The sequence below is a fragment of the Phragmites australis genome, chromosome 14, assembly GCF_958298935.1.
Source record: "Phragmites australis chromosome 14, lpPhrAust1.1, whole genome shotgun sequence".
NCBI classification, from domain to species: Eukaryota; Viridiplantae; Streptophyta; class Magnoliopsida; order Poales; family Poaceae; genus Phragmites; species Phragmites australis.
In genome coordinates, this window is record NC_084934.1 from 26001251 (window position 1) to 26013975 (window position 12725).

The following is a 12725-nucleotide window of genomic DNA, read 5'->3' on the forward strand; positions in this document are numbered from 1 at the left end:
ATGCCAACGAGACGCAATGTTCAGTATTCACCTCTTCCTACGGAGAATAAGAATGGTGGCAATGTTAATGAAGCGAATGTTGTTGACCTTCAGTTCATTTACGCTCCAAAACCGCAAAGGAAACTTCCATGGAAGTCAATTACACTAGCAAATTTTCTCCCCATTGGAATTTCACTTCTCTCCCTTTCATATTTTATATTCTCAAATCACATGGAGGTTGATGGTTCTCTGGCATATGGTCTCTTATTCCAGGGTATTCTTGCTTTTCTTCCCGGTATGTCACCATAAACCATTCTAGTTACTCTGTATTTTGATATCAATATCTGTCTTTTGTTAACAGTGAAGCAAACACGACTGCTTTTTGTTAACAATGAAGCAGTCCTGACTTTCAGGAAAGTTCTTTTATTTTTCCTGGTGGTTTAGGTCTATGTCCTCTCTGTCAGCAGTAATGTCTTAACTAGAATGTGTTTTAAGAGTCATTTAATTGGTTTATTTGTAGTTACCACAGATAGTGGGCATTTTCAATTGAAATTTTCTGCCAATGACGTAAAGAAAATTTGGCTGCTCTTATAGTGTAGTATCTCAGTTCATCACAATGTGCAGGTGGAAGAATGTGTGTTGTTCTAGTTTTCACACCTCAGAACATCTTCGAAATGATGTCCCGTTTGACAGGAATGGTTGTGTGCCTTTAACCTGTGACTGTTACTCTGTTTTGCAGGCTATTACGACACTCAAGTTGCTTACTATTCATGGAGAGGAGCACCAGGGTACACCTTCTCATCCATCCCAGATTATTAGGTAATTGTGTTTCCGTGAAGGCGTGAGGCGGTAAGGTGAATGACAAACGACAATTACTCGAGCCAGGGAATGGAGCTATAAAATGATCTCTTGTCAGTGTTAACAGTCAAAATGTAGATGAATTTTATCTCCTGCCACGGTGCAGTATCCATGCATGGATTGACTTGGCAACATAGCAATAAGACCATGCCCAACCATTTTCTTTCGGAGACGAAAATCCCGTCATAAAAGGATTTTCGTTTCCTTCAGCGTCTCAATAGTTTTTCTTCACGGTTCTCGTCACGAAGGATTCTCTCTCCTTTACTTTCGTGATTTTTCTCGAAGGGAAGTGTTGGAGATGAGAGAAAATAAAGGGAATGAGAATGAGAAAGTGAATCGGAACGAAATAAAGAGAATATAGTTAGAAATGATCTAATTTTGTTACCCAGAATGCTGTCTAGATAGCTTGGCGTCGGTTTTTTTTTTTTGTGGTGATCGCTTGCTTGAGATTTCCACCTTGAATTTGTTATAGCTGTGCGTAGATCAGTATATCTGCATTTGGTGACTCTGACTCAATCTCTGTATCCTTAATCTTCTACAAATTGACAGGACGGTTGTGTGATTCTTCGTGTAATGTATATCTGACAACAAAAGATGATGCTTTGAATCCAAAACTCCATGTAGATTGTAGATTATAGATTGCCATGTACCTCGAACGTGTCCTGGAATTGAGAAAGGAAAGCATTCCTGTCAAAAAAAAAAATCACACATGGATAGTTGGATATATTGGTACTGTGCTAAACCTGATGAGAGTGTTTCGCAAAGTGAACTGACCAAGGAAAGCATATTGAGATAACAATGTTACTGTATTTATACTTGTCAAAAAAAAATCCTCCATAAAAGGAGACTTGAGCAAGGTAGATAAGCATCTTGGCAGTTCATTTCCCAAGTCATAAAGAATAAACCTTTGCTTCGTCGTGAAGCTGACTCTTCTGTTTTTTTTCCCCCATTTGGGGCTTCTCTTATTGATGATGGGAAGACGGCTTATTTTTGTAACTTTAGTTTTGTCCTCTTTTTCATATGCTACTAGATAATCGTTTGAGTACGTAGGCCCGAATCTGTCGATGCTTTTGTTTCTTCCGTTTGAGGTGTTTTGAGTTTTGACCTGTTTCAATTCTTCTTCCTACTGTTACAACTGCATCTCTTTCATTTTCCGTAAAATATGGTAATAGCTTCAAATGGCACCTAATAATCTAACATATCAATAAGCTCTTTTGTTAAACTAAGAAGAATCTGGGATCACATTTTTGTTACGATTTGCTGCGACGTAGTCCCAGTCTATCTCAGGCTAGTTTGGGTCGATCATTAGAAGAACTATGACAAAAACAACTAGAATACATTCGGTGAAATTGGAACTTCTATAATAGACAAGCAGAGATGAAGGCTAAAAAGATTCTCGTAACTCGCAATAATAATGGAGGATGACATAATTTTTTTATCAATATCAATACTCTTATAAAATAAATAAATTATGACAGATTCCAACGATCTTCACTGTCCACCGAGTTACTCAAACGGTTACCGTATAAAGTTAATCACAATCTTCCTTCCAAAATTACTTTCAATCTACTGCCCACGAATTAAAGAATTAATGGTGATTGTGCTTTTTTAGCAACCATGTACATGTGTTTTTGAAGTTTGATATACAAATCTCTTTATTATTAGACTATATTACTTTACTTTTTTAAATTATGATATCTTATATTAATTTCACATGTAATTGTTACTTGAAAAAAGAAATCATATATGAACGGACCATGGCTCCTAAGTCAGAACCCATCACACCTGACCCCCAAAACGATAGGCAGGCGCGCGCGCGGAAGCTTCTTCACTGTGCTTAGTTTCCTCGGACCCCACATGTCAGTAACACAGAAGCAAACTACTCCCCTTGCGAACCCACCTGTCATACTCACCAATAAACTGTCGGTAGTGCCACCCTTCCCCCGCCCCGACGACGCTCTCGTCGTCGTCTCCCTTCACAAAAGCCCCCCTCGATCTCTGCTCCAAAGAAACTTCTCCTCTTCCCAGTTCCCACGCCATTCCCATCCCTCAAGATCCCACCTCCTCGACCCCAGTCTCCGTCGTGGAGCACCGCATTGGGCACGGACGTCGTGTCTCTGGGATACTATCTCGGATCTGACCGTCGAGCCAGCGGCGGCGGCGCCGGGGTCTTGGTGCGGCAGAGGCGAGGCTGCGAATCCAAGAAGTGCAAGAAGAGGCGGCGGGGAGGATGGCGCATCCGCGGGGTGGGGGAGGAGGGGTGCGGCTGCCGCCGATGAACGCGCTGGAGATCCTGCGGGAGACGGTGCGCGTGCTGCGCGCGGACCCGCACGCGTTCACGTCCGTCCTGTTCCTGCTGCTCTGCCCGGCGTCCGGGTGCCTCCTCCTGTCCGCGGCGGCCCTGGACGGGGCCGTCGTGCTGCCGCTCGCGCGGAGGCTCCTCGTCGCCGCCGCGGCGTCGGGGCTCCCGCTCACGCATTTCGTCAGGCAGCTGGCGCACCACTTCGCCGCCACGCTCGTGTCCGCCGTCGTGTCGTTCCCGGCTCTCCTCACGCTCCTCCTCGCCGCCCGCGCTGCCGTGGCCTACGCCGTCGCGGCAGTGTACGCCGGGAAACCCCTCCCCGCGGCCGACATCACCCTTCTCGCGCGCCGTGCGTGGCCGCGCCTCGCCGCTACGTACGCGCTCGGGTGCGCCGCCGTCGTCGCCGGCCTCGTTGCCTTCCTTGCCCTCCTCGTCACCGCCTGCTCCACGCTCAAGGCCATGCTCTACCCGCCTGACATTGTCGTCTGCGCCGGCCTCTTCACAGTTCTTGCCTACTCCGTGGTGTACGCGCACACCATCATAGTGTGCAACCTTGGCGGCGTCATTGCCGTTCTTGAGGACGTGGCCGGGGTCAATGCGCTGCGCCGGTCGGTGGAGCTGATGCGCGGCCAAACCCATGTCGGGCTGTTCATCTTTCTTGGATCCACCATAGGCCTCGCTTTCGTCGAGGGGCTGTTTGAACACAGGGTGAAGACACTTAGCTATGGCGATGGGTCGTCGCGGCTCTGGGAGGGGCCATTGCTTGTCCTCATGTACTCGTTCGTGATGCTGATTGATTCGATGATGAGTGCAGTGTTCTACTTCACTTGCCGGTCATCGAACTTGAACTTCTTGGACGAGGAGGGTGGCTCGGTTGAGGAGCTTGAGATGATGGTGGCTGGCAATTCAGATGCTGTCAGGTGATGAAGAAGATTGGTTTGTTTCTCACAGGTGTATCTGCTCATATTGTCATGGGGTAATAAGTGAGATGGCCATGGTCAGGCTTTGCGTGGATCGACCTATGGTATTGGTGGTTGCGGCGCCATGACTATACACTTTTTGTGTATGCCTTATCGATTAACGTTGTGAAAGGAGCATTTTTTGCAGCCATTTGGGATCCTCCGTGTTCATGTAATGGAGGTTGTGTAAGAGAAGATGAGAGGGAGTTCTGTCATGCGGGTGTGTTCTTAATCAGACCTGAGTTTTGGTGGCGATTCGATAGCTGGCGATATGTGTAGCATTCTTTCAAAATGATGTAACTAGTGTATCAATTTGATTGTTGTTGAATATTTGTCGCCTTACAACTTTTTGGTTATACTGAATGAAACATTTTCTGTTACCGAGGAAATACTAACGATTCTAATACTTGATTCTTGTAGAACGATTCTAATACTTGATTCTTGAAGTATCATTTGAGCCAAATTTTCATTTTCAGTGATTCAAGTTTGTGTTGTGGATGATGTTTGTTGGCAAAATACTGCCAACCCTGCTAAACGCTGTGCTCAATTTGAGTTTCATGTTTATTTTCTTGTATTCTCTTTATGCGAAAGTCTGATAGGCCTAGTTCAGATTACTGGCATTATACCCTACTCTCTGGAAAGAGTTCTTGCAATGGACAACGTATGGTGTATTCTTTTTCCTGGCAACAGATGCTGAAAGTCGTTAGCAGCTACAAGTCATCTTTGCATATGTAGATAAGTGACCTTGTTGAGAGTGTTCTTTTCTTTGCGTAGTGTGCGCTGGTGAAGACTTTCTCAACTCTGAAGCTTAGAATTTTGCATTTGAAGCATCTTTTGTTTTTTCCTTTTAACTTCTTTGAGCACTACGCTTTCTCGAGGCAGGACTTGAACTGATAATCCATACTTTCTATAAGACAGATGAATTCTTTTTTTTTCCCCTTCCTCATACATGAAAACAATCCATTGACTTCCTTAAGTTATTGGCTATGCGTTATCCCCAAGACCGAACTTGTAATGTTCAATGAATAATTCGAGTATTTTACTCTGTCAAGTGTTTGACAGACAACAAAGTGGAGCAAGATTCAGTCTTGTGTCTCTCAGCGTCAGTTGATGTTTGGCACCGACAATAAGCTACAATTTGCTCCAATTTAACTGTAATTAATATAGCAAACATTTGAAATTTCACTATTTTTTAGTATTTGTTTCACTGATCAAATACTGATATACCAAACATTTGAATGTTCTCTTTTTTTTTAGTATTTGTTTTCCTGACAAAAGAAAATCATAAAAGAAAAAACTTAACCTTGATCACGCTATTTCACTGAACTGAGGCAAGAAGAAATATTTGGTAATTTTGATCTAGAAAGAAGGGAGGTTCTCACCATGGAACCTCCGAATACTTCAGACCTCACGGTATTCTGTTATGTTGCTTTCTGGAACTGAATCTGGCCAATCACACAATGGCACATGAAAAGTAATCACGGCAATGTAGCACGAGATCGCGGAGGTTAGGATAGATTAGTCAGTATATATATTGGTTTGTTAGGCTCTTATCCTATCTAGTGTTTGTTAGTCAAGATGTTAGAGCTAGGCCTATATAAGGCACCCTTTGTAATCAAGAAAAAAAAATTAATCTAATTCTCTGCGGTAATCAGGTTCTATCAATTTGGTAATAGAATCAGGTTCCAACGCCGAAGAGGGTGCTAGCTCCCAGGCCGTGGAGGCCCTAGCCAAACTGGTAGCAGACATGCAGAAGCAATTTGGCGAGTTAGCTCAGCAGGTGGCTGCCATATCTAGTACAACAGCTCCCTCACCAACGACAACCCTCCCAGCGGCGACAATCCTCTTCGATGTGGATTGGAGTGTGGTGCGGCTCGTGAGGGCCGTTTCGAGCGGAGATCGGCGGTGCCAGGCTTCTTGGCTGGTGGATTTGCGTGGGAACAGATGAGATCGCAGTCGATGGAGCTGCCAAAGGATACCGTCATGGTGCAGCACTGTAGCATAAAATAAGGGAGGTTAGGATAGATTAGTTAGTATCTCTATTGGTTTGTTAGGCTCTTACCTTATCTAGAGTTTGTTAGTCAAGTTGTTAGAGTTATGCCTAAGGCAAATGGCTGCCACTTTTTATAATCAAGCAAAAAGAATTAATTTAAGTCTCACTAATATTCTAAGTCTCCTTAAATTATAATCTAACCCCTCTCCTAATAGCCAATGTCGTCTCACTATACTTCTGGTTGATGTTTATTCTCTAATAATTCGAGGATCATAACATCAGGTACTACCAAGTATATTTTTCACTAACAGAATATTGGACTTTTGACATTCATCGTGCTCACGTGCCGTCACTCACCAATTTTAGTCTCAGATCTAGTACTGGGACAATTTTGACTTGGTTGTGTACGTGTGGCTTAATCAAAGTACTTAGGGCGGTCATCAGGTACTTAACAATATGTCGGCTCATGTGTTTCAGATGAATATATTTGAAACAATATGTCGGCTCATGTGGCTTAATCAAAGTACTTAGAGTAGTCAAAAGAGAACTACTCCATGAACGTCTAGTCGCCGACTGCAGTATACACATGCCATTGTTTTCATCACACACAACACATGATCGGAGCCGACAAGTCAACCTCAAGAACAATCACCAACCAAGACAATCAGGCATTGATCCGAGAGACCGAAGGTATCACTTCTAATAAATCAGTTCATTGTCGTCTGAACAGCAAAATTATAAGCGCCTGGGTCCAAATATCTTTGCCTTGCCTACCTAGCAATTTAAAAACTACAAAAAAAATAATAACGATCTGCTCAGTATCCAACCATCGCCATGACAAGATTTGGCACCGACAACAAACAAGGGATATTGAGCTCCCCAGTTCTCAGCTGATCATTTACAATCTTCATTGAACTGAAGTCGAACATGGACTTAGTTTGAAGTCAGGACAATCTGTTCTTTGGCACAAGGATGCCAGATGAGGATGCACTCTGGTCAGAGTTGATGATGATGCTTGCCCAGTTCGACGAGCGATGAACTATCCGTGATGGAATGCGATCACTGTCTTCACCCCCTGATGCTTCATACCCATCACTGGTCGATCTCGACAGCTCAATCCCTTGCTGTGGAGTGCTTCCTGGGGCAGTGAGAGCTGTCAGTTGCAAGTCTTCAGCTCCAGATGAGGAGAAAGCTGAGACTCGGTACAGGTGCAGATCAGGCGAGTCCAAACTGCTATCTGGAGATGACCCGCCAACGTTAGCAGAGGATGCAGTTCTACTTGGATGAAAAGCACTCCGTGCCTCGAGTTGCAACGGTGCCAAATTGGACAGTGCTTCAGGGGCCATGTCACTGCCTGTACTATCGATAGCATCTGTAGATATCTTCGCAACAGGTTTGAGAGAGAGATCACTGAGCTGTCTTCCTCTTCTGTTTGTTCTCCTCTTGCTATCGGGGCCTAGATCAATCCTACCACTGCTCATTCCTCCATAGCTACTATCTGTTTCATGGCCTCGCGAATACTCATCTTTTCTGATAGGCACTAAAACTTTGGACTTCTTCCGTGCCTCTGCAGCAACTCTAGAAACTTCTTCTGCGTTGAGACGAGCCAATGCCCATGGACTTATTTTCACCGCCCTTGAGCCCTTCTTCCTCCTTACTTCCTCTTCTTTTCTCTTGGTAGCAGAATTATGCGAAGAGCCAGCCTCTGATGGAATAACATCGAACTGGAAAGAGGTTCAGTAACTTCATGTCAGTTATGACTTATGAGTTAACGGGCAAATGCCAAAATGGAAAAAGGATCGTACATCTCTTTTGTTAATATGGGCACAGCTCATGATGAGGCCTAAGTGTGCATTTGGTATCAGTTAGAAGTGCAAGTTCAACAGGTCCAACATGTACTTGCAGTTAGCATGGGTGTTAGAAAAGTGACTTATTTAACTTCGACTCATAGGCATAACTACCCAGGTCATCAGTCTATAATTTGCTATTCAGACATAGCTTCACTTTGGAAGCTACACTATCTGTTTAATGATTCATGAAGCTTAAGGATGTAAGTTACTCACCTGATCTTCAAGAAACAGCCTTGGAGGAGTGCACCATGAACCACGACGGAGTGCACCAAAGGAACTAGCACTGCTGAGTCCAGTGTAAGAGCTTACACGAGACATCTCTGGACTCTGCTGCCCACTAGCATCTTCTTGGTCTTGCTCTCTCAGGGCCATGATGTAGTCATACGTACTGATTCCCTGTATAAGGTTGACATCATGATGTTTAGACTCAATTTCACACAACCAACAAAGGCTACAATATAACGATTCACAAACTATCTGCATATAGTTACTTATTCAGTAGAAACTCAGTACTCGGTCCATTATCACTTTCCATTCCACAGTTTATTGTTTAAATAACTCTTTAAAAAATGGTTCAAAGTGGTACTAAAAGAAACTTCATGGTGAATTGGTGAAAGTAATCTTACTAGTGATATAAAAATGTTTGTTCAATATGTAAATGTATGATGTCAGTATTCACAGTGCATACCAAGCACAGTACCCAAGTTTGCATTATCCAAAAAATATTCTGATATTGTTGGTTAAAGCTAGAATAGTTATGTGCCTCTAGGATGGTACCCTTTTTTTTACAAGAGTGATACTGCAGTAGCTGATAATCAATAGAATTACACAAAAGGGAAATGTATCAGAACTTGCCTTCTTTATCAGAAGAATGTGGAAAAAGAGAAGTTGGGCAATTGGCAGTGAAGCAACCATGGCTAGGATGGTACATGATGCCTGTGTGAACAAAGATCAACATTTTGAGCATTATCTCGAGAAATATTGATGAAAAGAGACCGCTAATTCAATAATGTTTGAAGTAGTCAATATTAGAAACAAGCAGGACCACAAAACATACCACCAAAATAACGAAAGGCACTACAGAGAAGCTGCTTCCTAACTTTGAGACAATTTGCATAGAGAATTCCTTCCGCTCAACAAAGCATAGCACTAGCACCAATACTCCAATTGCTGATTGTAGGATAAGCTGGCCCAAATTGCACAAATCATGCAGACCTGTCAATGGTCAACTAGGATGAAAAGGACCAGGAATAAAATGCTCTCCACAATAACGATGACCAAACCCAGATGCATATGAATTGACTTTTTCTAGAATTTAGCTGATACTGGGAACACGCTTAACATAATACTCTATGGTAAAAGTATTCTGTAGCACTTCTATCAATACAATCTATTAGAGCATGATAGGAGAACATGAGCTTACCAAGAAAAGGGCAGTAGACATCAGAATAAAAAACCTCCTATAGTTTCTTTTTCCAATACAATTGTTGAGCCACTGTTGATATTGAGGAAAACATGGGAGTTATTATATACTCACTGATTGAAATAAGAAGAGAATTGTTAAGGAGTACGTTACCCTGCAGTGATGATCAAAACCATCAACACATTTGTCACAAACTCTGCAATGCTTACTGTACTTCAACACCTACCAAAAAAAAAATATCAGACTACGAATTAACTGCGAGCAGAAAAACATGCCTCAACACAAATACAAGAAACATACCTGAACTTCACATAGGCTGCAGAAAAACATCCCTTCCTCACTGGCTTGCTGCTCAGAGGACCATTCATGTGATTGGCAGCAGGAGAAAACAAAAGAGAGCGGGTAGAACATAAGGAGAAATGCAGAGGAGGTTGCACTGCAGCAAGATGAATTATTGTCCTTGTGTTGAGTCATTGAACTCTCACTAGCAGCTGCAACCTCGTGTTCTTGCTTTTCTTCAATTCCCTCTAGTTGTGACCTAGCATCTGGAACACCTTTTCTGGATTCCTTCATATGCTTGTGCTTGCCACTTCCATACAAGCTCAGATACTTCTTTGATTTGAAGACCCCTGGGTCTGCTGGGTCTGCTGCAGCGCACCAGATGTATAGAAAGAAGACACATGAAACCTGAGAAGCCAAATTACACACTTTTGTCACAAAGGCGTTAAGTAAATAGATATATCGACCATAACACTGATAAGTAAATTTTCATAACTGGGTTTTGCTAAATTGCATTGTTTTTTCGACAAAGGCGCACAGCATGATGAAATAGTCAGAATGTCAGATCACCATTTAGTCATGATAAATTGCCTTACAATAAACTTAGATTCATATGTAGAAGAAGAAAAAAGTGTAGTTGCGAACTTTTTTTTGCGGGTAAGTGTAGTTGTGAACTTGGAATAAAGTTTGCCTAAGAAATTTAAACTCCATGATGAGCAAATTGTGTTTAAGTCATGATGTATTCCTTTCCACTATTACAATAGATTTTCAGTTTTGCAAACCCAAATGTGATATTTCAGAGCATATAATGTTTCATCCAGAAACTCTAAAATCATTGCTTTGCGAATTTTCATGGTGTTCCATCTCTGCAGAGTTCATGACTTCAGACATGTGACATCTGAGAAATATGATTGAGATATTGACTGTAACTAACTAACTACACATGGTTAATCATGAAGCAGTGGAGAGCATGCCAATACATGCATAATAAGCGACAATAAATCTGTCAGAAGAACAAAAGGCACTATTTCACAGCATTACGTACTCATTACAGCATAAGTACATTTTTTTTCTTAAAAGCAAAGAAAGCTTCCAAATAAGTTAGGTATGATGATGTGAAGCCAGGAATAATCCAGAATAACCAATCTGTAAGGGACAATATAACCCATTTCGCAGAACTGTCTTTCACGAGTTGGCATCATTACAGCAACAAGCCAACCAGACAGCACCAAAGCGATGCCATGGTATCAGAAGGTCAGGACCAGTAAGAAACGACCAATGTTAGTGTAATAATAAGTACTACTTATGTCGTGTCACTCTCCAGTAAACTAAGTTATAAAATCCTACCAAACATATGTAATGGTACACAACCCAAAGACAGTAGCACTGAACTGGACTGAAATGAAGAAGCAACAAAAGTGTAATATGCACGACTCATACTAGGCTCTGATATTACATTTTCCCCACTGGCTGCTGCACATACAAAATACGCCTATACTGTTCTTAACCTTGTGACACAAGCAAAATTCAACCAACCATGAATACTGAAGCAGAGCTGTTGAACAAACCAGACAATGACTTCCTGAGTTAGGCATGCCACATGATGACACTAGAAATGCCCAGATTAGCCTAAAGTTACAACTTGCATCACCTTCCAACAAGCAAAAAAGTATAGAAATCCTACCAAATATGCAAGAGTGCTAAACAACACATTTCAAGATTAGGCCACTAAATTTGGCAACTTACCTAGTTCCAGCAACCACTAATGACCCCATCAGGCAGCACCTAGATGGGGATCAAAAGGTCCCAATTCCCAAACTAGCAAAACACAAGGCATTCGCTCAACTCAACATGAAAGCAAGAACCTTACCAGAGGAGTGTAGAGTCCCATGACCACGTACTGGAACACCTTCCTCCCAACGAAGGGGGCGAAGAACACGTAGAACGCGAAAGCCAGCGCCAAGAACACAGACACGGCCACCACCTGCAAAAAAAAAACGTCGAATCGTCAGTAATCACAGGCAAGGAAGAAAGCCATCCAGGAAGAAAAGACGCAGAATTTCAGGAAGGACAGACCTGGAGAGGGTGGTACGGGAGCTGCCACCCATGCCGCCTCATCGCCACACCACTTCCAAGAAATCAACAACCCAGAAAGGACTGAAGAAGCCAAGAAACAAAAGGAAGAACCCTCTTTTCTGCCTGCTCTACTCCTCCCACCAAAGGACGCGATCAATGCGAGGAGAACGAGGCGAGCCTTCCCAGAATCAAGAACTCAAGCAGGGCAGACACCAAAGCCCGTGGCATGGACTCGATCTCGCCGCTGCGGTCGCAACCGCATCTGCGGGCAGAGGCGACGGTGGGGGGGGGGGGGCGTTTGGGAGGGACACCAAAGGTTGGAGAGCATTAAATGCAGCGCTTGCACTGTACAGATTTACGTGGGAATGGCAAGCAAGCCGCGAACGGGTTTCGTTTCGTTTGGGCTTTGGCTGGTTCCGTTTGCTTGGGCGCTCACGTGAACTGTGGCAGGAGCAGGGCTGCCTGCCTGGCTTCAGTGTGGGGACCAGTGACAACCGGTTTGTTTAACCCCTTGTCATCCATGGTCCTGGGATACGCCTTGAGAATTTTGTAGTTGGAAAAAATCTATCTTTGGTTCATGATCTATTGCCTCCGTATAATTGTGTTCCCTCAACTCTAAAACCAAATATCTTTACTCTCTAACTCTAACAATCGGGCAAGAACGATCCCAAATATCATTTAATTTTGCATCTATAACGGACTCAGAATAAAAATGATGATATCTCAAATTAATATACCAAAAATCTGGATATCTCATTTGTTAAATTAGAGTGTCACATTAATTACTATATATATATATATATATATAATATTGTTAGAAAATAAAGATTTAATCAATGTCCTATATATCTATAGACACAAGATAATCTATCCCAATTTTGATGTGCTAACTCGAATCCGACGTGGCTTAACTCGCTCACTTAGCCCTCATCTCTTCTGTAACTCCTTCCCTCTCTCGCTCACGCTCATTTTCCCACCGCTGCAGCCGCATAGGAAGTCGTCAACC

The 12725-nt window shown here is 42.9% G+C and overlaps 3 protein-coding genes across 3 annotated transcripts; 2 read left to right on the plus strand and 1 right to left on the minus strand.

The window, feature by feature from the left end:
* LOC133890124 (uncharacterized) lies at positions 1-934 on the plus strand. Its single transcript, XM_062330571.1, has 2 exons — positions 1-274; positions 719-934. The coding sequence occupies exons 1-2, from the start codon at positions 1-3 to the stop codon at positions 796-798; spliced, it is 354 nt and encodes a 117-aa protein (XP_062186555.1). The 3' UTR covers positions 799-934.
* A 1846-nt stretch (positions 935-2780) lies between these two features.
* LOC133890012 (uncharacterized) lies at positions 2781-4518 on the plus strand. The gene has a single exon (XM_062330445.1). It carries the CDS (start codon positions 3068-3070, stop codon positions 4061-4063), a length of 996 nt encoding a protein of 331 aa, XP_062186429.1. The 5' UTR covers positions 2781-3067; the 3' UTR covers positions 4064-4518.
* A 2131-nt stretch (positions 4519-6649) lies between these two features.
* Positions 6650-12122, minus strand: LOC133891783 (probable protein S-acyltransferase 22). Its single transcript, XM_062332532.1, has 9 exons — positions 11720-12122; positions 11514-11627; positions 9665-10051; positions 9518-9586; positions 9365-9436; positions 8999-9127; positions 8797-8877; positions 8155-8337; positions 6650-7815 (listed from the first exon to the last, which is right to left on the minus strand). The coding sequence occupies exons 1-9, from the start codon at positions 11759-11761 to the stop codon at positions 7036-7038; spliced, it is 1857 nt and encodes a 618-aa protein (XP_062188516.1). The 5' UTR covers positions 11762-12122; the 3' UTR covers positions 6650-7035.
* Between the last annotated feature and the right edge of the window lie 603 nt (positions 12123-12725).